General features: G+C 46.5%; 1 protein-coding gene across 1 annotated transcript; it reads left to right on the top strand.

Moving 5' to 3' along the window:
• The first annotated feature begins 1,996 nt into the window (after positions 1–1,996).
• On the top strand, positions 1,997–23,753 carry LOC149362262 (glutathione S-transferase 1-1-like). Its single transcript, XM_089572961.1, has 5 exons — positions 1,997–2,137; positions 6,511–6,569; positions 10,933–11,074; positions 18,598–18,768; positions 23,616–23,753. The coding sequence occupies exons 1-5, from the start codon at positions 1,997–1,999 to the stop codon at positions 23,751–23,753; spliced, it is 651 nt and encodes a 216-aa protein (XP_089429087.1).
• Positions 23,754–24,038: the final 285 nt, after the last annotated feature.

Below are 24,038 nucleotides of genomic sequence, written 5' to 3'. Positions count from 1 at the left end.
CAACCATATACCTCGAGGGAAGAGATGAGAAAAAAAGAGAAAGAAGAAAGGAATGGGTGGAATAGTTTATGGAATACATAATGTTGAAATAATTTTAATATATGGAATAATTTCGACCACCTGGACAGCCTTAACGTGGACTAGCAAGGCAGAGCATACGGGCGCCTTTTGCGTTTCGCATCCGGTACGCATTCATTTGCAGTGAACGCCTTCATTTCCAATGAATGTGTTTCTGTGGACACAAAATTGCTGGTCGCTGTCTCTATCTGCCCTAAACGAAGTGTACAAGATACTTTCTTTGTTCTGTAGCCTTTGAGATAAATAACCGAAATGCATCAGCGTTCAAGCTCAGAGGCTTGGCCTCAACCACGGTGCGCTTGATCGCGGAGGCCACGCCTCACCATCGCACATTCAACTGCTTTTCGCCAGGCGGCGCAAGCATTCAAGTGTGAAGCAAGGTGTTCCGGTGTAGCGCACCCCCGTGCGGTGGCGCTGGCATCGAGGCAACCTAAGCATAGAGAAAGATCTAAGTGTGAACAAAGCCCTAGGGGCTTTAGGTATGATAACCACGCTGCGGCGCTGCGGGTTCGAGGAGCAGACGGAAGAGGTGATGGCCAAATCTGCAAGTGCCCTATCGAGGTTGTAGTTGCGCAGTTTATTTCGTAGTGCTATAAAAAAAAATTCAAAACTGATCTCATTACAAGACAACAAGTTCATTATGATCACAAGATGGCATTAATTATCTCTGTGATATCTGCCAAGAAACATGGATAGGCAGCTGGATGGTTTCATTCTGTCCATGCCGTTGTATTATTTCTCACGCCGCACAGTAGGCAGTTTCCTTCTGAGAAACTTTACTGGAAGTTCTTTATAAATTTTAATGAGCAAATGTAAATTCGACACGATACAATCCTAAAAACAGCATAATCTGAACGAACAAACGCAGCGTTTAAAACAGGACACAGAAAGATGAGGACAGGACGGGGCTACATTGTAGCCCCGTCCTGTCCTCATCTTTCTGTGTCCTGTTTTAAACGCTACGTTTGTTCGTTCAGATTATGTATGACCCACTGGCCCCACAGTGTACTCTGTTAAACCTAAAAACAGCCACACCAAGTATTGTGTTATGAGCTAAGGCAGATTTTCATTTCACCGCAGTTATCCTTCGACGTCGTTTTACTAACTTGAACTGCTCGCGTTCGCAAGAGCAGCGCAGTGAGAAACAGCTGGCGGGTTCACATCGCATTGAGAGGGCCTACAAAAGGAGTTGAGTAGATTTTGCAGCGAGGCTTAGTAGCATTCTTCGTCAATGGTGAGAAGACTGTAGTGCGAGTTTTGAGGTATGCCGCTCAAACTGAAGAATCAAAACGCATCCCATTTTGGAAATAAAAAAAAAACACCCCCATCCAGCGCAGCCGCACCGCAGGCTGCCATGAGAAGCAGCAACAGGAAAAAAAAGAAAAGAAACTAAAGAAAGACATCATTCTGCGAGGTAAAAAGCAGCAAAAGTCGACATAACAAAAGGGCGCCTGTGTTCAAACACACCTGCAGCGAGTCCTAGGCCACGACAGCAGTTCCATGTAATAAATGAGGTAATATCTGCAAAACAAACAGAATCAATAAAGGTATATGATCAGAAAACTGCAGTCTTAGTCGCACCGGATGTGCAAAGAGCAGATTAAATGGAAGACAAGGGGGGAGAGGAACAAAGCACATTCGCAGCGCACTCAGACGGACAACATGGCTCACCGTAAGTGAGCAAGTGGCGACACAGGTAATGCACATGGCAAAGCATATGGAAGTCGTTGCCCTTCCCTGTCAGTTGTTTGCTTACTTTTTACGCCTTCCTGTCGCAAGCGCCAACTGCAGAGCAATTTCGACCGGGACAACGTGGCATAAAAGCGCCCTTATTCTGTTTCTCATCCTGGCTGTTGTTTCTAGACTTTAGAAGAGCGCAGAGCTGCTGTACGTGCACCGTTGAACCGCGGATTGAAAAATGGCGATAGATCTGTACCTAGTTATGACGAGGGAGCCATGCGTCTTCATACGAATGCTAGCGAAGCACATCGGCGCCGAAGTCAATTTGAAGCCTTTGACGTACGACGACCAGGGTCGTCTTCCCGCTGATTACTGCAAGGTAAGTCATTTCAGCAGCCGAGACGAAGAAGAAGATGGAAAGGAGGCACGTACAGTTGAGGACAAAAGTTTCCGGGGTTTAATTTTACCTAAAATTTACACCTGCGTTTTCTGGTAAATGAGGTCACGAAAAGGATACAAGGATAATGAGCTGTGCGTGCTCCAAACGCTGCAACAAATAACACTTACTGTCTAGCGAGGCAGCGCAGGGATAGATTCGTTTCCATGAATCCGGATTTCGTAAGCTTTTGTCCATAACTGTGCCTACTGAGACGTGCATACCGTATGCGTGGAGACGCACGAAAGAAACAAACAATTTTGAAAATTAAGAATCACATTGGTATATCTACTGCATATATCTATTGCTCTTCTGCTGCAGAGGGAAATAAATTAGGTGTTCAGTGTTTATAGCAAGAGCTATTTCAACGAGTGCGAAATGACAGTAATAAAACACGAAAATACAAAAGGCATATGACGTCTGATGCCTCGGTAAGTTTCCCATTTCGAGGAAGTGAACGGTCGCTTTGGACAAATGGTCAGCTGGGCGACTTTCTAGAAGTGAATTTCATAAAACAAAGCAAGGTCGCGGAGTACAGTGATGCAGTGCATGGGATAAACACGAGCTCGGAACTCAACTTCTACTCAACTGTGAAGTATAGAAGCGGCTAAACCTAGGCACATGTGTGAAACTTGCGCAAAGCACGCAAAAAAAGCACAGATGGATCATATACAGGGTCTCTTCTGAAAGTAGTAGGTCTGATTTTTTCCTGGGGGAACGAGCGGACGAGAGGCGGTCTGCGCGTGCACGATCGCTGAAGGGGGATATTGGGAATGCTGGGGAAAATCGCCAGTCGGCTCTCGGCGGTCGAAGAGAGCAGGTCGCTTGTACTGTGAACCCAGGTCGAAACGTCTCGTCACGCAGAATCATGGAGCGTTTACCGGATCAGCGATACGTGATCTAATTTTGTTTAAATCATGGTATAACGGGCAAAGAGACACACGAGATGATTAAGGAGGCCTACAGTGACGCTGCCATGGGTAGACCAGGTGTTTTTTGAGTGGTGCAAGCTACTTCGAGAAGGTAAGGAAGGAGTGGAAGACGACGACCACTCCGGACGCTCTTCGACCAGCAATACCAACGAAAATGTTTAGCGAGTGAAACATTTACTGAACAGTGATTGTAGGATGAGTATCAGAATGATTCCTGATGACTTGCGCATTCCTCAAACCCAAGTGTTTGAGATCGTGAGAGAAAACTTAGCCCCGAGGAAAGTGTGCGCGAAGTTGGTGCCGGGAGTGTTGTCAGAGGATCAAAAGGCCAACCGGAAAGCGATCTGCCAGGATCTTCTTCTTCATGTGAATGAAGACCCCGATTTATTGCCCAGCACAAGGCGGGAACGCTGCCTCAGCCGCCCTACAGCCCCGACTTGGCCCCGCCAGACTTTTTTCTATTCCCAAGAATAAAATCGACTCTCAAGGGGAAACATCACGGATCGGTAGTGGCGATTCAACAGGCCTTGACGAGGGAGCTATACAGCATTCCGGTCCAGGCGTTCCTGGAGGAGTACGAAAACTCGAAAACTCATTAGCATCATTAGCAGCAGCGTGTAGGTGCGGAAGGGTGCTATTTTAAAATTTCTAATTGTTTGTACTACTCTCATGAATAAATTTTATTTAAAAAAACAGTCCTACTACTTTCAGAACAGACCCTGTACACCAGCGACGTTCTTCTCAGATTAACCGCAGCTCCTTATCAGTGCGCCGACCGACGGCTTCCTGGAATATCGATCTCCTCGTTGACTACATCCAGTATAGCAGTGTGCCAATAAAGATGTTTTTTTCAATACCGCCATGGCCACACTGACATCCAAACACCAGAAAATTCCCGACTTGCGCACCCTGGCTGAGAAGTAGACTGCTCTGAAAACTTGAATCAACAACATTGAATCATTCACCTCCTACAGTGGCATGAGCTGCGCACCAGATAAATCAGAGGATATACACTATCACGACCAGAAAAATACGTCGCCTAGGACTATCAACCCCCACAAACATGGTTCCCCATAGCCGAACGTGCTTTCATCCACGCTCTCAGTTTATGAATCCAAGATGATGGCCGCCCCACTCACACCATCACCGTACTCCACACTACAGCTCTCAACACTGCTTGCATATAATTCGCCGTGTCGCACGCCATCGTCAGGACATGCTTGAAGGGTATATTCCGCTTGGTCAACGCTCCCGTCCTTAGCCGCATTCAATTTGGTCGCCCTGATCATATAGCTTGCAACAGATGGGCCTAAATAAGGCGGATGGCCTCCTGAGAACACTATACAAAACCACCCTGGGCCTCCCCATCGGCACCTACATCACGCGACTTGTACCACTGGGCATCACTGAGCATCAGCGCCCTGCTTGTCTCGCCTCTTCTCGTCCGTCCTCTTTCGCGCTGTTTTTCAATATGGCAATTCATAACCAACTCACCCAACGTCCCGTACTCCAGAAGTCCATAACTCCTTAAAAAGTAACTCCTTCGAAAAAGTTCCAGGTACGGTTCTGAAACCCAAACGAACTCGCCTTCTCACCATGCCCGCCGGCATGGCGATGTTGCATCCCATGGGCGACCCCGAAGTTCATTATGGCTCTGACGAATAACATCCCGCTCGTCGTTCACTCCCACCTGCATGTCAACCCAATGCAGGCCACATGTATCATGGATTTCACTCCACACGCGCAAAGCATGCATTCGCTACCTTCGCCGATAAATACGACATGACTCATCTGTTGTTTATATAGATGCGGCTTCGTACCAACTCTCGCACAAATATGCCGCAGCGGCGCAGTACCAACAAGCTCAATACATGGCAGCCTCATTCGCTGCATCAGATCACGGTGCGACGGAAATGATCGCTCTCGCTCTTGCCATTAAGGCTGAGGACATGCAGCACCACAGCTACTACGTCGCTACGGACTCTCAAGCTGCCTGCCGTGTCTACACAGCAGTTATGGTACCGTGCCTTGCTGTACGCGTCCTGGACGGGCGCCCACACGAGACAACGACCCGACCTGGACCCCACCACACGAAGGCTTAGGGTGACGCAAGGCTCACGGCCTAGTTCGCGACTATACCCACCAAGCGGAGCTCTCAAGCCTTGACAATTACCCCCTCTCCCAGTACTATCTGATGAGCCTCGGTACTATCTGCCCTATCGCCGCCTATATACCCCACATCACGAAACACTATCTACTGCGGCAGCCTATCACATGCGCCGCATTCAGACTGGCACTTATAAATATCCAGCACCCACACAGTGTCCATCCTACCTAATATTCTGACACATTCTCATGGCGCCTAGACGTGGCTACTCTAGCACACATTACTTCGATATGTCCGCGCTAACCACAATGCTCAAAGCCGCCCAACGCGGCCTTGAAGCTGTGCAGGTACAGCTGACCAGCGTCGCCCTGGATACTAAGGAGGCTCTCATCACCATCGCCACCGAGTCAGCCCGTGCCAGTGGGGTCTTTGAAGACCTCACCAATGCCACTCCTATCACCTTCTTCCGTATCTAATATATGTTTATTTGTTCTTATGGTTCCTCGTGCTGCTTATCAGTGCGCGCGAGGGGCTTAACATTGCATTCCAAAAATGTCTTTGCAGAACACATTTTCGCCTCTTTGCGGCATGCAGCCGCTCAATACTAGCAAGGCATCTAAAGGAAATTTGAAATACATTTTAATTAAGATTTAAAATTTTAAAGAATTAGAAATTATGGAGAATGCTTACTGAATTCGAATCAGCGCGATAGTACGGATTTGTGCTGGGTGGAAGACGACGATGAGCTCGCAGTGGGCCCGCAGATCGAAGTTGGTAAAGACGACACTCTGAAATGAACAGCGCGAGAGCGTGCTGTAGCTTAGCACGTGGCGTGTTCGGCGGCGGCGACAGCCTATTGCTCTCACGCAGCCGCCTTGAAAGCTGATCTGTTTTCGCCGCCGCGGGTTGGACCCCCCTAGTTGATATTGATGCGATTTTCTTGTCTTTATTTTTCTTTCTGGTTTTTCAGCCACAAAAACGTCGGCACGAGTCGATTTTGCTAGGCTCTGAACGTCCGGATTAGTGCGTTCACTCTTAAAGCGACGCTGGCATGCACTAAGTGTGCTTCTCTCGTGAACGAATTTTTTTTTTTTAAATCTTGTGTGATATGGTCTCTGTCTTTAGAAAATATTGGTTTATCAAATACTGCTGATTTGTGAATGTCGTTGTGTCAGATAATTTATTAAAAAATGAAAAGCGCGATCTTTGAGAATGCGGCTTTCTTCAGCGAAACCAGTTACGATGCCTGTATTAACGTTTTCTAATATTCTTTACAGATTAGCCCTTTGAGCAAGGTTCCTGCCATCCACGATGATGGCTTTGTTCTTTATGAAAGGTGAGGCAGAGCGATGCCACAAGGCTCGAGGTGGCTGTTTTTAATGATCTAGACCAACTGAGGCAATAAAGAATTCAATTCATGTTAAAGCTTAAAATTACATTTAAAACAGTATGCAGTTCCTGAACACGCTGCGACACCAAAACTTAATTCCCAATGGTTATCAAAGCTCTGCATTAAAATCGAGAAATGACCTTAAATTCCAAATTATTGTGTCAGTTAACATCATGGCCTTAGTTTTGAAGCCAACGTTCTTCAAAATCTATGATTTCGAAGATTCTTAACCTGTTATTTAAAAAAACGTTTCTTGTCATAAGTGACCAGGTGGCACGAAAATTCTGAGAAATGCATATTTCCAAGCTTTTAAAAGACGACCACATCGAACAGATAAATAACATTGCCTATAATAGCATCCTGTCAGTTAAGCTGGTGTTATTGGTGATTTTGAATGCTATTATATAAGCTGTGAGAAAGAAAAATTTTTTATTCCAGAAAATGGCAATAGACGGCACATCGCCTTGATTCCGTGTTCTAAAAGCAAGGTTTTCGTTTCCATTAGATATGTTGTCCGCTGAAACTGAGTTTCTTCAGGAAAACTGTGAATATGAATGGAAAGAGAAATGTGCTCTTCATATTTCTTACCCCTCGCAAATTTTCGTAGTTAGCTCCCTTTTCTGCGTGCTTCTCACGTCACCAATGGCTCTGTTTTTCGTGCGCAAGACCCATCATGGCTATAATTCTCGGAATCACTGAATCCAGTGACATGTTACGCCCCGACGCCATTCACTTCTGGCATATGTTCTGTTCCGTAGGAGCGGCGGTCACTCGCAGTAAAACAGGACAGGTGTATGGGACGTCACTGAGATGGTTGAGAGGCAATTAATGGTCTGTGCACCGGCTGACAAACCCCTGGCCGCAGCGGTGCTACTCAAGTGCCGCTCAGAATCTGCCAGCGTCGGCGGTGGGGTAGTAATCATGGTGTAGGGAGAGTCTTTAACGGTCTTTGGAGGATGTAATGCAACGGTAGGCTCTTTAACGCAGCCTTCCGCCCGACAAAACGTGCGGTCTGTCTAGAAATCGGTTCGTAGAGAAATACGACGTCCGATAGGTTTCTAGAAACACGGCAAATAGACAGAAACGTCCTGAATTACCAGCTTGGTATTTCGCACTTCAACACAAAGCTTCCATACTCTCGTATGGTATAGCAGAGAGCAGAAAAATTATAATCGCAGCGGTCGAAAGGTGCTTGCAAGGACACGAAGGTTCGATGTCTAGCGGCGTCCAGTGTAAGAAAATAGCATTTTGATTCTGAACTTTATAGGCGCTGTCACTAGCAGAGCCATTTTGCGAAATACTCTCGTCGGCGTTTGAAGCCTCCGAGAATGTCGAGAGTAGAGACGAGGAAAGCGTGGAGAGGATATGGGGGAGAGGTAAGAATACATCGTTGAGGGTAAGAGTGATCGATGGCTCTGACATGCGCGAAGCACCTAATAGGTCTATCATTTCTGCTCCGACAATGGCTTGAGTTGATTGTCATCTTCTCTGGTTACAAGGCCTAGAGCCCGCTTAATAATTTTGCGGAGGATGACTTCGAGTGAATCCTCGTCTTGCTTCCGCAGGTGGAGGTATGGAGTCGAATATAGAATTCGACTGGTTACAAATGCATGCGCCAGCCGCAAGGCGTCCTTACATCGTAACCCCCCGCGCTTGTTAGAAACCCGGCGGACCAAGCGGCCCACCTGGTCCCCCACCTGGCGGAGTTTGGCCAATGTTGTTTCTGACCGTCTGTCTTGATGTATAAAGAGCCCCAGTACCCGGACTTCGATATTTTCAGGGATTGGACCTGTCTCGAGAGACAATGAAATTTTGGCTGTGCACTTTGGTGAGGGGCGTATGTGCACAAATTGAGACTTTTGGGTGGAGCATTGGAGGCCGCAGCGGCGAGCATAACGGTCCACTACGGTCGCCACCTCCTGCAGGTTAGCCTCAATGTCTGCAAGGGAACCCTGCGTGGCCCAGAGGGTGATGTCATCAGCATACAGCGCATGCTGCACACCGGCGGCAGCGTCCAGTTGGGCCGGTAGGCGCGTCATAGCCAAATTGAATAAGAGGGGAGAGAGCACCGCGCCCTGGGGTGTGCCCCTGGTTCCTAAATGAAAAGGGCCATGTTCTTTATCCTGGATCCGAATGTAAGATTGTCTGTCGGTTAAAAATTGCCGAATGTATTCGAATGTAAGATTGTCTGTCGGTTAAAAATTGCCGAATGTATTGAAAGGCATTTCTGCCACAGTTAGTTTGAGAGAGGTGGATGAGAATGATCTCGTGGGTAACGTTGTCGAATGCACCCTTGAAATCCAAGGCGAGTACGACCTTGTCATTGTGAGGGTATTCCACGGGGTCGAGGACAGCCCGATTGAGTTTTAGCAGGACATCTTGTGCAGATCTGTGTGCGCAAAACCCGAACATGGTGTCTGCGAAAAGGTGTTTGGATTCTATGAACTCGGACAACCTGTCACGTACCATCGTCTCCATGAGTTTGCCCACGCAGGAAGTCAGAGAGATGGGGCGGAGGTTGTCCGTGTTGATGGCCTTGCCAGCTTTAGGAATGAAGGTGACCAGGGCGGTCTTCCACTCGATAGGTAGTGGCACTTCCCTAAGCCAGATTGAGTTAATGTAATTCAATAAAGACAGGTATGCTGGGTCGGGGAGGTTGGCTAACAATTTGACTGTAATTTTGTCCCGACCAGGAGCGGTGCCACGTTTCATTTTTGCCAGGGCCGCCCTCAGGTCATGGAGCTGGAACGGTTGATCCAGCTCAACGTTCTCAGAACCTGCATAAGAGTACGCCGGCCCGCGGGAGTCCTGGGTGGTGCACAAGTACTGGTCCCGGAGCTTGTGCGGCAATTGATTTGTGTTGCCCTGAAAGCTGTGTATTGCTCTTTGGAGGTAGCAGCGTTCGTGTGCGGCTGGCGCATTCATGCCCCAGACGGCGACACAGCGCTTCGGCATTGTAATAGAGCCTAATGCTTTAAAACACTTTAACACTTTTCCACGGTACCACAGCAGTACTACCGAGCCGTGTTTTAGACACCACCCTTTTATCCACGCCGACTGTGATACGTTTTGTTCGTTCAACTTGGGAAGGTTCTCGGTGGTCCTTACCAAGGCATGTCCGCGCGAGAAGTAACCAGGTGCACTGGTCGTCTACTCTAGAGGCTTTTAAATGCTTATGACAATATAACTGGCTCCCTAAGAAGCGCAAAAGTTTGTCGCTCTTAATTTTATGGCGTACCCAACTCATCAGGAGGTATTGAAGCCTGAGCAAAATTTCGTTTTAGTACTCGTGTATATAGCACGCGGATGTGTACTAGTGGTGGGCAACGATTCTGGAAAGCAGAAAGTGGATTGGATGTGGGGTAGTGGGTGGAGATTTTGGAGGATGAAAGTGGGCAGGGGTGCGGAGTTGGATCGAAAGTGAGTGCTAGAAGCCCCCCAGCTACGGAGGTGGGCTGGGAGCTGGCTGGCGGGCGGGGCTTACGGCGGGCGGAGGCCTCACTCACCGACTCCTCACACAGATAACGCTGGCATTTTCGCTAAGTGCACTTGTTACTGCAATCCCAGTAAAACACCTCTGTGGTTTGGTTTTGGTTTATGTAGGATTAACGTCCCAAAGCGACTTCACGCTATTAGGGACGCCGTAGTAAAGGACTACGGAAATTTCGACCACCCAAAGTTCTTTAATGTGCACTGACATCGCACAGGGCACGGGTCTCTAGAATTTCGCCTCCATCGAAACTCGACCGACGCGGCCGGGATCGAACCCTCGTCTTTCGGGCCAACAGCCGAGTGCGCTAACCACTCAGCCACCGCGGCGACGTACATATGCCTGGGAGAAGGCACAGACTCGACGTGTTGGTTCAGTGCAATAGCATTAAGGGCCTAAGCTAGCTTCGGCTGTCTGCCCAACAGTTGTTTGCTTTTGTTGTAGGAATTAATGATTAAATAAATAATGTCTAATGTCTAACTAAAGGCAGGGTGGCTTGTTCGCTGGGTGTAACTTCGTACATTGCTCAATGAGGGGGAGATGAAAGAACGGTCATTAAAGAACTAATTGCTCACTTTCCAGACATCTTCGGATATTAATGTTGAACGCAGCGCTATCGGCGCTAGCCACCTCTGCTTTAGCACAAAAATTCTGCCTGGCCTGATGTCAGATTTAGAAGGTACTCATGTAGAGGCAAGTGAAAGTTTCTGGCAACCGTAAATTTTTCCTCATGTTTAGAAAACTTTCCAATTCGTATCGCACAAACAAGTGTTCAGCGTCGCCCTATAGCGAATATTTTCTTCTTACTTTTTCCTTCAGCACGGCCATCTGTTACTACCTGCTGAGAAAATATGCCCCGGCAAGTCCTCTGTACCCCAAGGACCCCCAGAAGCGGGCTAAAGTGGATCAGATCTTGTGGACCGTATCAAGTTTTCTCCAACCGGTAGCCTCGTCCTACATTGTGAGTGTCGATGCAGCACATCTGTCAAATTTGAACAGGCTTGTTCAGCAGCGAATGGTGAACTCGTTACATCAAATAAGTTTACGATCTACATATTTTTCCGTAAATTGCGCGGCGGGGACGCGAAGTTGTCAAGGGAAAATGTAAACTAATCGTCATGAGCGCCAGCCTATCGACAACTACTGCAGAGAAAGGCCTCTACCCATATTATTCCCGATCGAAGGCGATTCATCTAATCGTGAGAATGCAAACGCCCAATTGATGAAACGCGTAATTGTTAAGGTCATTGCTACGGCGTTCAGACCAGGCATAGTTATGGCAGGATATTGAGTGAAATACGTTTTTTGTCCTGTAAAAGTAGTAGCATAAAGGCAAAGTTTCCCATAACTTAGGAGGGTAGATGCGTAGGCCAGTTGGTGAGACATGAAGGGGCTAAACACCGCAGCGGACACGGGACAGAGAAAGAAGACGACACAGGGCGGTACTTGCAACTAAAATTTTATTGAAACTTTATGGCTTTTTAAAGACAGAGGCACGTGTGATCTTACAATCAGGTAAAAAAGAATGAATGAAAAGCAACAGATAACAAGACCTAACTGACAACAATGCACATGGAAGTTATGCAATGCTCATCATGCGAGTCATAATCTACAGAAATCAGAAGTATTAAAACGTTAAGTGATGCTCATCATGCGAGTCACAATCTACAGATATCAGAAGTGTTAAAACCGTCGGCCGCATGTGGAAGCATGAAAACCACAAGACAAAAGAAGGAAAAGAACGTCAAAAGGAAGCAACCCAACCTGTTACCTGTCAAGGAAACCCAGTTCTTTTTGGAGGATGGAAACCGAAGGCGAACTAACGCATTCATCCGGTTGCGAGCGCAAGATGGCAATGGCCCCTACAATCTCTCTCTCAAGCTGAAGTTTCAAATAAAATTTTAGTTGCAAGTACCGCCCTGTGTCGTATTCTTTCTCTGTCCCGTGTCCGCTGCGGTGTTTTTTTTTTTTTTATTCGAGCTGTTTGCCATCAGGCATAATGAAAAAGGAAAGAGAGTTATAAAAAGGAGTGCAAACAAACCTCGCTTAAAAAGCGGCACAAGTTCGTGATATAGCGATTATCTAGAGTCCACTTGGTATAGTCGTCTGCAACGTCCCATCGCAGGCCAACCTTTCTTAATAAACGTCGTCGCACGGAACCTGTAGCCGGGCAAGTCCACAGCAAGTGTTTTTCATCACACAGGTCGGGCGCAGCACCACAATGGGGACACTTGTCTGTCACTTCGTAACGTTTGTCACGCCACCGATGACGCACACAAGGAGTCAGAGCCGCTCCTGCCCGAATCCGGCGCACAGATACCTCCTCCTCCCGAGTGAGACTCCGGGGGAGAGGGTACGAACACGGAGTTCCTTCGATGTTTCCCACTTCTTTCTTTTTGCTTGCGTAAAGTACACGCTCGCCAATTCTTAAGCGCCTGTTCGTCGGTAAGGCGGCGTAAACGTTTGCGGCGCCATTGGTCCTGAGGCGCAACCGGCAGATCGATCGTAGAGTTACTGAATAGGTTCCGATAGTTTCACGTTTGTTTTTCCTGCGCCACTTCCATCTCCATTAGCCAAACGCAGTCGCGTGGCTGAAAAAGCGTTCACGCATTGCGGAGAAAATACCTCCTCTTCGTTCAGCGCCAGTCTGTTGCTGACGGTTCATTCGTACAGCCACACTTCTCGTGCTTTGTGGGATTTAATTTTGTCCCAGCGCACATTTTAATTGAAAACGGCATTGGTTTATTAATAATAAGAAATTTTATGTCTTCGAATTTGAAGAAAAGAAAATATTTATGACTTCTGGCGTTTTTAATAGATGGCGCTACCCAACCAAACGGCGAGTAATGCGCTCGTTACTCACTGAGACGGGTCTTGGTGCAACCGACGCATTATTAACTGGCTACGTCATTCAGTGAAGCGATATTGTGGATAGAATAGCGTCTGACAGTCAAAACCACGCGTATTTCGCCTTCACTCGCTATAATTGCTGCAACCAATGTGCGCCCTCCATTCAAGAGTTGCGTCTTTCCCTCATAAGTTGGCTGCTTCGGTCAACAGCTCTTGGAACCTCCGCAGTAAGTCTAAGCGAACGAGCGGCACCGCGAAAGACGATAGAGTGAGAACGCGTAGTGTAGAGAAGGATAGAAGAACGGCGATGGCGAATTTATCGCGAGGAAAAAAGCGGAGGAGAAACGTGGGCGGCAGGCTGGTAGCAGACTGACCCTACGGCGACAGCCCGCCCAGAGATGGCACCATAGTAGTGTGCGCCGTCATCTTTTTACCGATGATGCTATCGGTAAGGTATGCGGCGAGCGCGTCGTGAGGACTGCAGGTTGTTGTGTTCAAATTTCGCATTACTGAGTAGCGCGATCGTCGGCCATTTTTTTTTCTCAAGAGAGCTGAGCAAAACATTCTCGCTTCGGCGTGAGAAGCCGCGTTTCCCAGCCAGAAATGCCGCTCGACAAGAAATGCCTCTGGAACGTGACCCGCCGCGGTGGCTCATGGTGAGGTGCTCGTCTACAGAGCCGGAGTACCTTGGTTCGAACCCGATCACGGCGGCCGCGTTTCGGCGGAGGCGAAACGCAAGAGGCGCCCGTGTGCTGTGCGATGTCAGTGCAGGTTAAAGATCCCCAGGTGGTCGAAATTATACCGGAGACCTCCAATACGGCACCTCTTTCTTCTTTCACTTCCACCTTCCTCCCTTCCCTTACGGCGCGGTTCAGGTGTCGGCCGAGATATCTGAGACAGATACTGCGTCATTTCCTTTCCACAAAAACCAATTTATTTACTCTCGAACGTCGGTAACTGTTCTAAGCTGCATTTAAACAATTTGCGTCTTAAATATTGTAGAGGCACATGATTTCAATGGTGCCGCAAATTGCCCCAGATGGCATGGACAGCAGCAACAGCGTCTTTTTTGTGTGCGCTAGCAAAGCAAAGCATTACATGCGCACAAGGAGAATAACTCTGATTAACATACATGCATCACTGGTCATTCTTCAGCACGAAGCGCCGAGTTCGCGCACGATAGGTTAGTGCGCCGTGTCCGGTGCTGAGTTTCTCGCGATGCCGCCTCAGCGCTGATGTGTCATGCGGTAGACCCATCGCTGTCTATGAATGTTCGCGGCTTGGAGCTTCCGCTGCTCCGGCAATATGACATGCTAAATTTATTTTGTTGTTCCGCTTAGCGAATTCGGGAGATTCCGCCAAGCAATCGCCATTCACCAGCACTCATCAAGATCGCTTTTACTAATATACGGAGTGTTCTACCTAAACGCCATCCGGTTCACAGTTTCATTGAAGTCACAGACGCCGATATGGTCATACTCACGGAAACTTGGCTACACCCAGAGATAGAAGACCACGAATTGTTCCCCTCAGACTTCTACTTCACCACATACCGCAAAGATCGCACTAACCCAAAGGTGGAGGAGTTCTAATAGCCATTCGTAACACTCTGCCGTCCTCGTTTATCTGTCATGATAGTAACCTATAAATGATCTGGGTATGCCTTCACAACGCCTCCGAAAAGCTAGTGTTCGGTGTCTGCTATAGACCTCCAGAGAGTCACCTATCATTCCCTGATTCCCTATGCCACGAATTAACGATTATTAGGAATGAGTATCCTAAAGCACCCATATTTCTGTTTGGTGATTTCAATTACCCACAAATTAACTGGCCATTGCTCTCGACACTAAGTTCGTCACCTGTAAACGAACAGAAACTTTTTTAGAACTAACCCTTGACTTTAACCTTCAGCAAGTGATCGCAAGTACTACGAGAAGAGACCACATCCCAGATCTTTTGCTGACAAGCCACCCGGACGACGTAAAATTTATTACTGTCCTTCCTGGATTAAGCGACCACAACCTTGTTCACATCTACATGACTCTGCCTTTAAAAAAGAAATCACCAACCAGGAAACTAATAAAAGACTACAAAATGGCTGATTTTGACGCTATTAACAATGATCTTGCAAAATTCTTTGACAACATTCGTTGCACATATCTAAATCGCATACCTAACTCAAACTGGAATTTGTACAAAGACACCCTGCTACATTTGGAAAGTAAGCACGTTCCATCACTACTTATAAAATCAGATACCATGAATCAATGGTTTAACAAACGCCTGACGTATCGCTTTGGCAAAACGAAGCGCCTGTATCGAACAGCAAAACTTCAAAATAGTCACTTAGCATTGGAAAAATATCGCTTGTGCGCCCAACAGTATACCACAGGACTGACAAGTGCTAAAGATAGGTTTCACTCTCAAGATTTACTATCAATCCTTCAGTCTAACCCAAACAAATTTTGGCGCATGCTATCTAATAAACCACAAAATCGCCATTGTTGCGAGGTACGGGCTGCGGACTCGATGAAGGCACTGGTGAAGGAATTGGGTCTTTATTCACAGAATTTGACCCAAAAGAAAAAGAGGGCCCCAGGCCCTTGGAAGGTACAGGCTGACTCCCCGAGCAGCTACACTCTTCGGCTGCTGGAGGAAGACTCTCCTCGTTGACTCCCGTGCGTTCCTCTGCTCCCTCGACCGCCGTGCCCACAAGACCAAGCTGGGCGTTCTCAGGAGGAAGCGTCCCTCTGCGCTGACGGTCGCGCTCTCGAACGCCGTGTCCACGCGTTCGCGTCCCTGGGCATTTACGTTCGCGTTTTCGAACGCCGAACATGAGCCCCGTGTCCGTGAAGAGGCCGGCACCCTGCAATGCCGATTAAAGGTCCGAACGCTCGCGGCACAAACAGTTTCCGGATCTCTGGCCCACAGGCCCGCAGTGTCTTGCAACGTAACACCATGTACAAAATCGCTATGGAGAACTAATCAAAAGCGATGACTGTGCGACCGCGCTCAACAATTACTTTACGTCAGATTTTTCTTCTGCTAACGTTACTGCTAATGAACACATTCCGGAAATCTCACTTTCAGAAATGACTAAAATCGAAATTAACCTTGATGGTGTATCTAAGCTTATTGCCTCACTGAAAATATCTACATCTGCCGGCTACGACCAAATTAATAGTAAGGTACTAAAAAATAACATTTAATTGTCGAGCCAAATACTACACCTAATTTTTTACACCCATTTTTAATCCCAGACGATTGGAAAAAGCTCAAATTACACCCATACTTAAAGCGGATGACCGCACGTGCCCTAACAACTATCGTCCCATTTCCCTCAGTAATATACCGTCAAACTACTTGAGCACATTATTTTTTTCTAATCGAATGACCGACCTAGAATCAATTAATTTTTTCTATCCGAATTAACCCGGCTTCCGGAGGCAGCTGTCATGTGAGACCCAGCTCGCCGAATTCACCCACGACATTCTACAATATTTAGATAACCTTGTTCAGATCGACGCCATCTTTCTCGACTTTTCAAAAGCATTTCATCATGTTTCCCGTAATCTTCTTTTTAAGTTGTCATCGTTCAGCATTCCACAAACTTTGCACTCCTGGCTAGAACACTTCCTTAAAGGACGTAAGCTGTTCACCTGTGTTAATAACTGTCGCTCAGCTTTTGCCGACGTAACACCCGGCGTACCTCAAGGTGCAGACTTATCATCTCTTTTATTCCTAATCTACATCAATGACCTGCCGATCAACATAAAATCCACGCTACGTTTACTCACAGATGACTGCGTTATTTACAGCCCCATCCATGGTGCTAGCGCCATTTCCGCTCTTCAACAGGATGTAACCACTATCTCAACGTGGTGTGACAAATGGCACATGCCTCTTAATCTAAATAAATGCCAATCTATATCATTCTCCAGCAAATGCCAATCCATATCATTCTCCAGCAGAACTTACAACACAAAATCGATCACCGTTACTAGAACATCATCTTATATATACCTATGAGTACACATCACATCATCACTGTCATGGAAAACGCACATTCAGACCATCTTTTCCAAAGCATCGCGCACACTTGGTTTTCTCCGGCGCAATCTAAAAGCTGCATCACCTGTAGTAAAAAAGTTCGCATACATAACATTCGTGCGTCCTAAATTGGAGTACGCGTCATCTGTCTGGCATCCATCACAGTCGTATCACATCTCAGACCTTGAAGCCATTGAAAATCGCGCCGCCCGTTTCATTACTTCGCAGTACTCAATAAATGCCAGCGTAACATTACTAAAACGATCCCTCGGCCTTCAAACGCTAGCAACTCGCCGCGTCATTTCCCGTCTATGCCTTCTTCCCTCTTTCTTTTATCGCTCACCAAGACATTTGTTGCTGCAGCCACCCCCACGAACGTCATCCCGCCTAAATCACAGTAACCCAATCGCACGCATTAAAACCCGCACCTCCGCAATGAGCAGTTCATTTTTTCCCGACGCCATAGTGCTCTGGAATGGCCTTCCCGACAACATAATAACATGCTCCGATCGCCACCTTTTCCGCGAGAAACTGGCTAATCACTTCTCATAAACGTCATTCATACTGCGACGCTGAAGTGCCAACTGTTCCCGGTTTTCTTTGTTTATTTCTTGCTTTGAGTTTGTATATTATTGTCCTCTTTTATTACCGCGTCCATTTTCCTTTTTTTCCTCTATTTTTTTTTCTTCTCTGCCACTGCCCTCCAATCAATATGTTCGCCCCCCTTATGTAATGCCTTCGGGCCTTTTAGGGACAAATAAATGAAATGAAATTTACTAAGAGCGACCAATATGCGGGCAAATACTGTAGTATTCTCAGTTCCAGAATTTTGTTTGTCGTAGTTTTTTTTTAATATTAAAATGAATGAATTTAGAGCGTAGCGTTCTTTTCCTGTTAAGGGAACTTTTCAACTGAAGTGTATTTTTGTCTTGTTTACGTTCTTTTCTACTACAAGTGAGGCGCAGATCACATTAGATCAAGAAAAAAAAAGTGTAAATTTTTTTCAGTCGCCAACAGAATGACTGATATTCTGCTGGCCCTCCAGCATTGTAAAACACAGCGTGAAAGACTGTGTCTGCGAATTTGCACGCTGCAAAAAGGTCTCAAATGAATAGACGTTGCGGAGCCTAAGCGATGACGGAGCAAAACTTTTTTTTCTGCTCTGTTTTTGAATCAACTTGCGGTATGATGCTGTCCGCTCAGATCGGGCATTTAAATTGCGCAAAACTCACGCAAGAACTCCTTAAATCCGAAGGTGTGATGGGCACGACGCCTTTTTTTTTAGCGTACATAAATTACAAATTTGCACCGTGAAAAGTTTTTTCAATGTCCAGCAACTATTAGCTACAATGGTGCATAAACACTTTCTTATTTTTGGCTGTGTTTTCTCAGAAAACGAAACACAGGTCCAGTATGTTCAGCCTATGCGGCATTTTTTGTGATAAAGGAATGAGAGCATTTTTGCTGAAGAAGAGTGATGTGCTTTGGGCAAAAAAAAAATTAAACCATTTCATCATTTGCACTTGCACATTGCCATGCGACGTTAGCAATAGTTGCTAATCGACGCTATTTTTGTTTCTCAAGCGTACAGCCATCGTTCGAAGGAAGAAACTAACCGCCGAAGAGCTCAACGCCTTTGAGGACACAGTCTTACGTCCGCTTCAGGACATGGTACAAGGAAAAAAGTTTGTTGTCGGAAATGGACTGACCGTGGCGGACATCAGGCTGGTCTCCATTATGGCTTGCTTTGTTCCCGTGAGTATATACTTCGATATCGCTGGTGCCTTGCATGGACCACAGCAAATCATGTAACAGGGAAGCAAACACTTCATGTCGGCCCACCGTTGTTTACTTATAGTCATATTTATTACTCGTAGACCGCATTCGCAAAGCGATGATTTTCATCCACCTCCCGAAGGCTTTAGCCGTATATGCGCAACGTGTGAAACCAAGGGATGCTAAAATTAGATTCAAGACTCGCAAGGAAACATGACATCTCCGATATTTGTCCACTTCTTGCCCAACGAAATTTGAGAAGGCGTACGGTATTGAGAGCTACAAACTGGCCCAGATTACGATCTTCTCCGCAGGGCTCTGACTATATGACTCCCTGCGTTCTTCTCTCCCAAACGACGCACCTGCGTGGGCAGAATTTGAGAGCCAGCAAGGCCCGAAGAATGCGACTGCGACTCTTGCCATTCGCCGCTGCCTGCACCACACCGAAGACAGCCCAGAAACCTTTATGATGTAGATTGCAGAAGGCCGTCCTGTGATTCGGATGGCAAAATCGAATGCAACCGATTGATCGCGCATGTCACCACCTAGGCTGTGTCAGCTTAAGCGTAAGGAGGTTGTTTTCCTAGCTAATGCAGGCTAACCTCGTGTCCGTGTTCATATGCGGTACGATAAATGGCATAATAGAGTCCTCAGCACGTCGCCAATGCTTCCTGGAGTCAAGTGCGGCGCCGAGAGGTGATAATTGAACGGCGACCTTGTTTTATTGTCATGCCCTCGGGGCTGATCAGCATCCGCCTGTGTCTTCTTTGCAGCTTAGGAAAGAGGATAAACAAGGATTTTTCTTCAGGGATATTACCACGCTACAATGCTTTCAGGTAGACCTGAGTAAAGAGATGTGGTTGTAGATTTTTTACCGCTATTCGCAGGTGCTGATGTCTAGAAAAGCAAAGACGTATGTCGTCAGCATGTACAGTGGTGAGCAGCCTTGTCTAGAGCGCTCGGGCGGTGCACTTCCATGCAACAACTCAGATTTTGCAAACAAATCCAGATTTTGTGGCAGCCTCTAGGGTCCAGCTGCAACGCTTGCACGGAAGTAGCGCCAGATAGCCTCGTAAACAAAGCAGGCACGAAAACTTTGCCCTGTAATGAGGGGCTGCTCTCTAATTTCGGTTTTTGTTACCAAGTGCGCACTGCTCAAGCGCTCTAGACAAGGCTGCTCACCACTGTACGGGCACGCAGGCTCACTGACAGGCTTTCTTCTGTGCGTCGGGCAATACGTCCACTGTTACTTTGAAAAATAAGTATTAGATACAAAATCTTATCTTCGGAGCACTTCATGATGCTGACCTGCTACGCCCTTCCTAGACTTACTTGCCAGCACCGTTATCGAAAGAGTGCAAAGGTGAAGACGTACAAAAGTGGTACAAAGACAGGGCTATGGCTTACAAATGATTTTATTGAGACTTTGCCATTGCTTATATATCGTTGCAAACTCAAGCGGAAGCGCCCATAAATGACTAGACCCCTACACGTGGCAACGGTAAAGCATTAATGACTGTGCGCAATTTTTATTCCCAATATTAAGAGAACACAGTTCTTTCTCTGACAATGTTGTACAGACAGTGCTTACGCACTTCTCTAGGTGGCTATGATTTTTGTGGGCTTCAGTTATTTCCCTCGCTTTTTTGTAGCGTCTTTTTGTCAAGACTTCGCACTACGTTAAGGTGGGGTAGCATTCCTCTTTCATACTTTTTTCATCAAGTCTCTGCAGTGATGTCGACAACTGCGTGCGCAACTCGGTGCCTGGAGTTGGACACGTTATTTTGTTTTAGTAACTGGTAATTGACGCATCTGCCCGTCTTTTACGAGCAATTCTTGCAACATGATAATAATATTGCAACGGATAATCTCCGTGAAGAAGACGTAGAGGAAGTATCCGGTGTGTGCGCGCTTGCCGGTCGGGGCTCGCTGTGATCTGTACCCTGTGCTCCGGTCGGCAATGTGCCTGCCTAGACTTCGGGCCACGTAACAATATCATGCTGCACCCTGCCTGTTTACTCCCTTCGTGTCCTCGAGCTTTCCCTGGCTTCTAATTTGTTTGCAAAATCGGTCGATGTTAAAGACGCGCGCACAGTTACGAAGGTGGATAGTGATCGTCATATTAACCAGTCATTTCTTAACAGTGGCTTGCGATGGGCATCATAGATATAGACATGGAAGAATATTGCCAGAGTCGACAGTTCTGGTGCGGACTTTAGTTCTATTCGGCTTATCAGGTCGAGAGCGTTGTCTTGGACGAAAGCCTGCTGTCAGAAGGCGGGCTTACTTTTGTAGCGGCTTGGTTTTCTCAGCCTACCGTGATAGTCTAACGCAAAAGTAGCTAATTACTCAACTGAGCTATGCTAGCGGTGAGATTAAACTAATGGTGTGAAATAAAGTTGGCCCTATCTTTTTCTGGGTTTAGCAATTCTTTGTTTTGTACGGCCCAATCATGCTCATGATGATGCGTGGTGCAGAAGAACGGCCCGGGACATTGCTGGATGTGTCAGACGTGTCTCACTTGGCGTATTTGGAGACCTCGTGGCACCATATCACTGCGTTCAGATATTATCGAGCCCCTTCATGTGGTACGAAAGGAGTCATCCTGCTCTACTAAGCCAGTGCACGGTGTCCAAGCCTGCAAGATTATTTGCTGCAAGGAAACACAAAAAGATCGTGCACACCGCACTGTTGGGCTCTCGCGGCCTGGCTCTTCAAGATTTCAGCGCAAAAGCCTCCACGACGTCAGTTCTACATTCATGTGTAAATCAAAGAAGCACAACAGGATGACTATACCACTCAATATATGATTTTGGTACCGTGCAAACAATGTGCAAGCGCGATTATGGCGGTCTCGTGTACACTCAGAAGGAGGAAAGAAAAAGAAAACCAAACGAACTTATCAACTCTTGTGATCTGATGAAAAGTAGTTTTCGAACTTTTCTTAACGTTGTTCGAGCAAGAACGCTAACTACGAGGGTGTCAAGCTTGTTAGCTTGTTGGCCGCAAAACCTAGCGGCCAGACCATGAAGACATTGTGGTCTATGGCGCCAAGAAATTTGAGGTTTGAGCACTCATAGACTTCTTTTCTGTTAGCGCTGACGAGAAGAGTTCCTAGCACCGACGCCTGCCAAACCAACTATAAACGGTTATGGGTTATGGGTGTTTCACGTCCCAAAGTGACTGAGGCTATGAGGGACGCTGTAGTGAAGGTTTCCTGAAATTTCGACCACCTGGGATTCCGTAACGTGCACTCACATAGCACAGCACACGGGCCTCCAGAATTGTAAGAACTATGCACACAGCTATATATGATTGTGAATAAAAAATATTAATTTACCGCCATCGTTAAACTCATGCTCGTTCTCTGTGCGTTTAACTACGAAAAGTAAGCATAAATGGCACATTAGAGAACTGATAAAAATGTGTTGAAGAAAGTATACGCAAGCAAAGGTCCGTACTGTTCGGCTGACGTTAGAGCTGATCAAGGGCGTTAGGAACAGCCTGACAGATACTGGACCAAAAAAAAGTTCAGGTAAAGATTTTTGGGAGAAGATCTAGGGTGCCTCATGCATCGTAGAATACACAGCTCCGAACTGAATTCCTTGTTTGAAAATTGTAAAATATGCCTTCAACCAGATCCGCTAAACGGCAGCCGCTTAGTTTGCAGCGATATTACCCAAAAGCGCACTGCCAGCTCCGCAATCCTTTAACACTTTCACCCTGCAAATGTTAATACCAGGCTACATGCGGATCCTTCTTTGTTTACTCGCCTAATTCTTGCAACTTTAAGAATTTCTGTACAAATTTCTGCCGCTCTATATTAGAATACGGATGCTCCGCTTGGGACCCCAGAACCAAACATGTACTGTAGAACCAGATGTGTGCAAAAGCGTGCGACACGATTTGTCTCCTCAGTCTACAACCTAACCCAAAGATCCTCTGACATCAGAATAAACCTGGAATGGTCCGTTCTATAATAAAGACGGAAATGCATGCGTTTAAAACTATTCCACAATATATTTACTGGTGCAATAAGTTTAATGAAAGCAACAGATATACATGATCCTACCTACATGCCCGCCCAAGTTGACCGCTCCCTAAAAGTCCGAGACTACAAGTGTCTAATAAATATATTGAAGCTCTACATTTTTTTTCTAAAACCGTCCATGACTGCAACAACTTACCGGAAGAGAATGTCTGCGCACCGCCATCCTGTTTTGACAATGCTTTGCGAACACTCTGTTTAACTAAGTGTCGTGCAACCTTTTTGCCTTTCTGCTCCATCTACATGCTGAGACGTTTGTAATATTAATATCCATACTTTCGGAAATACTTCGTAAGATAATTTTTTATCTTCCTTTTTTCGCGGTATCGTTTATATCTGTTCTTTTGTGAATGCGTTGTCGCATGTATTAATGCTTGCACTCATAGCATTGAGTTTTCAAGCTGCACTGTGCTACATGTTATGTAATTTCTGTTTTCCCCCCTACAATTCTGCCCATCCGAGCGCTGTAGGTATTTCAGAATAAAAATAAATAAATACCACTTTTCCTCAGTGTGGCCATTTGGTAGCAGAACACAGGAGTGCAGTCTTGTGATTCACGGAATATTGCTGTATGTTATGAATTCGCTGGCTTCTTTCAAGCCTTAAACTTTTTAAAACGCATTCATTTTACTGCTACCGTAGGCGCATATCTTTCGGAAACGTGCGTGTTTTTCCGAAAACACGCTAGCTAGAAGAATGATGGGTTGTAATGCTTTGCTCCTTACGGTAAATATTTCACAGCGCGCAACTAATTCACGGCATTTGTTTTGTCCTACAGCTCCCAGTCGTGGACAAAGAAAAGTTTAGCGCACTGCACTCCTACTATGAGCAGACGCGTGCGATGGTGCCGAGTTTCGCTGAGGTGTACGACTGGATCCTGGAGCCCCGCGGCAAGGAGTGGGAAACGTACGAATAAAAGCCCCAAAATGTGCAACTCACCAGGAATCGTTACTGTTGCCGTGACTTTCTGTGGTCCTCTCAATTTTATTCCTCGTGGAATTCAACATGGTGCAAGTCATTTTGGTCTCTTTAGCGTCCGCAATCTTATAAAACTCCAGTTAAGGGTCGAGTGTCCACAGGCATTGCGTTGTCAGGTATTTTTGTGAAGGAACTAAATCATTCACGAGTCATCTATGCCCTTTCTTAGAGAACTAATATCTTGGCATTGAATATATATTTCAGGGTTTTCTGACATGGAGAA

Source organism: Amblyomma mixtum, chromosome 2, assembly GCF_055824585.1.
Source record: "Amblyomma mixtum isolate Tamu chromosome 2, ASM5582458v1, whole genome shotgun sequence".
NCBI classification, from domain to species: domain Eukaryota; kingdom Metazoa; phylum Arthropoda; class Arachnida; order Ixodida; family Ixodidae; genus Amblyomma; species Amblyomma mixtum.
The sequence above is the reverse complement of the archived record's forward strand: the minus strand, read 5'-3'. Positions and strand labels throughout refer to the sequence as shown.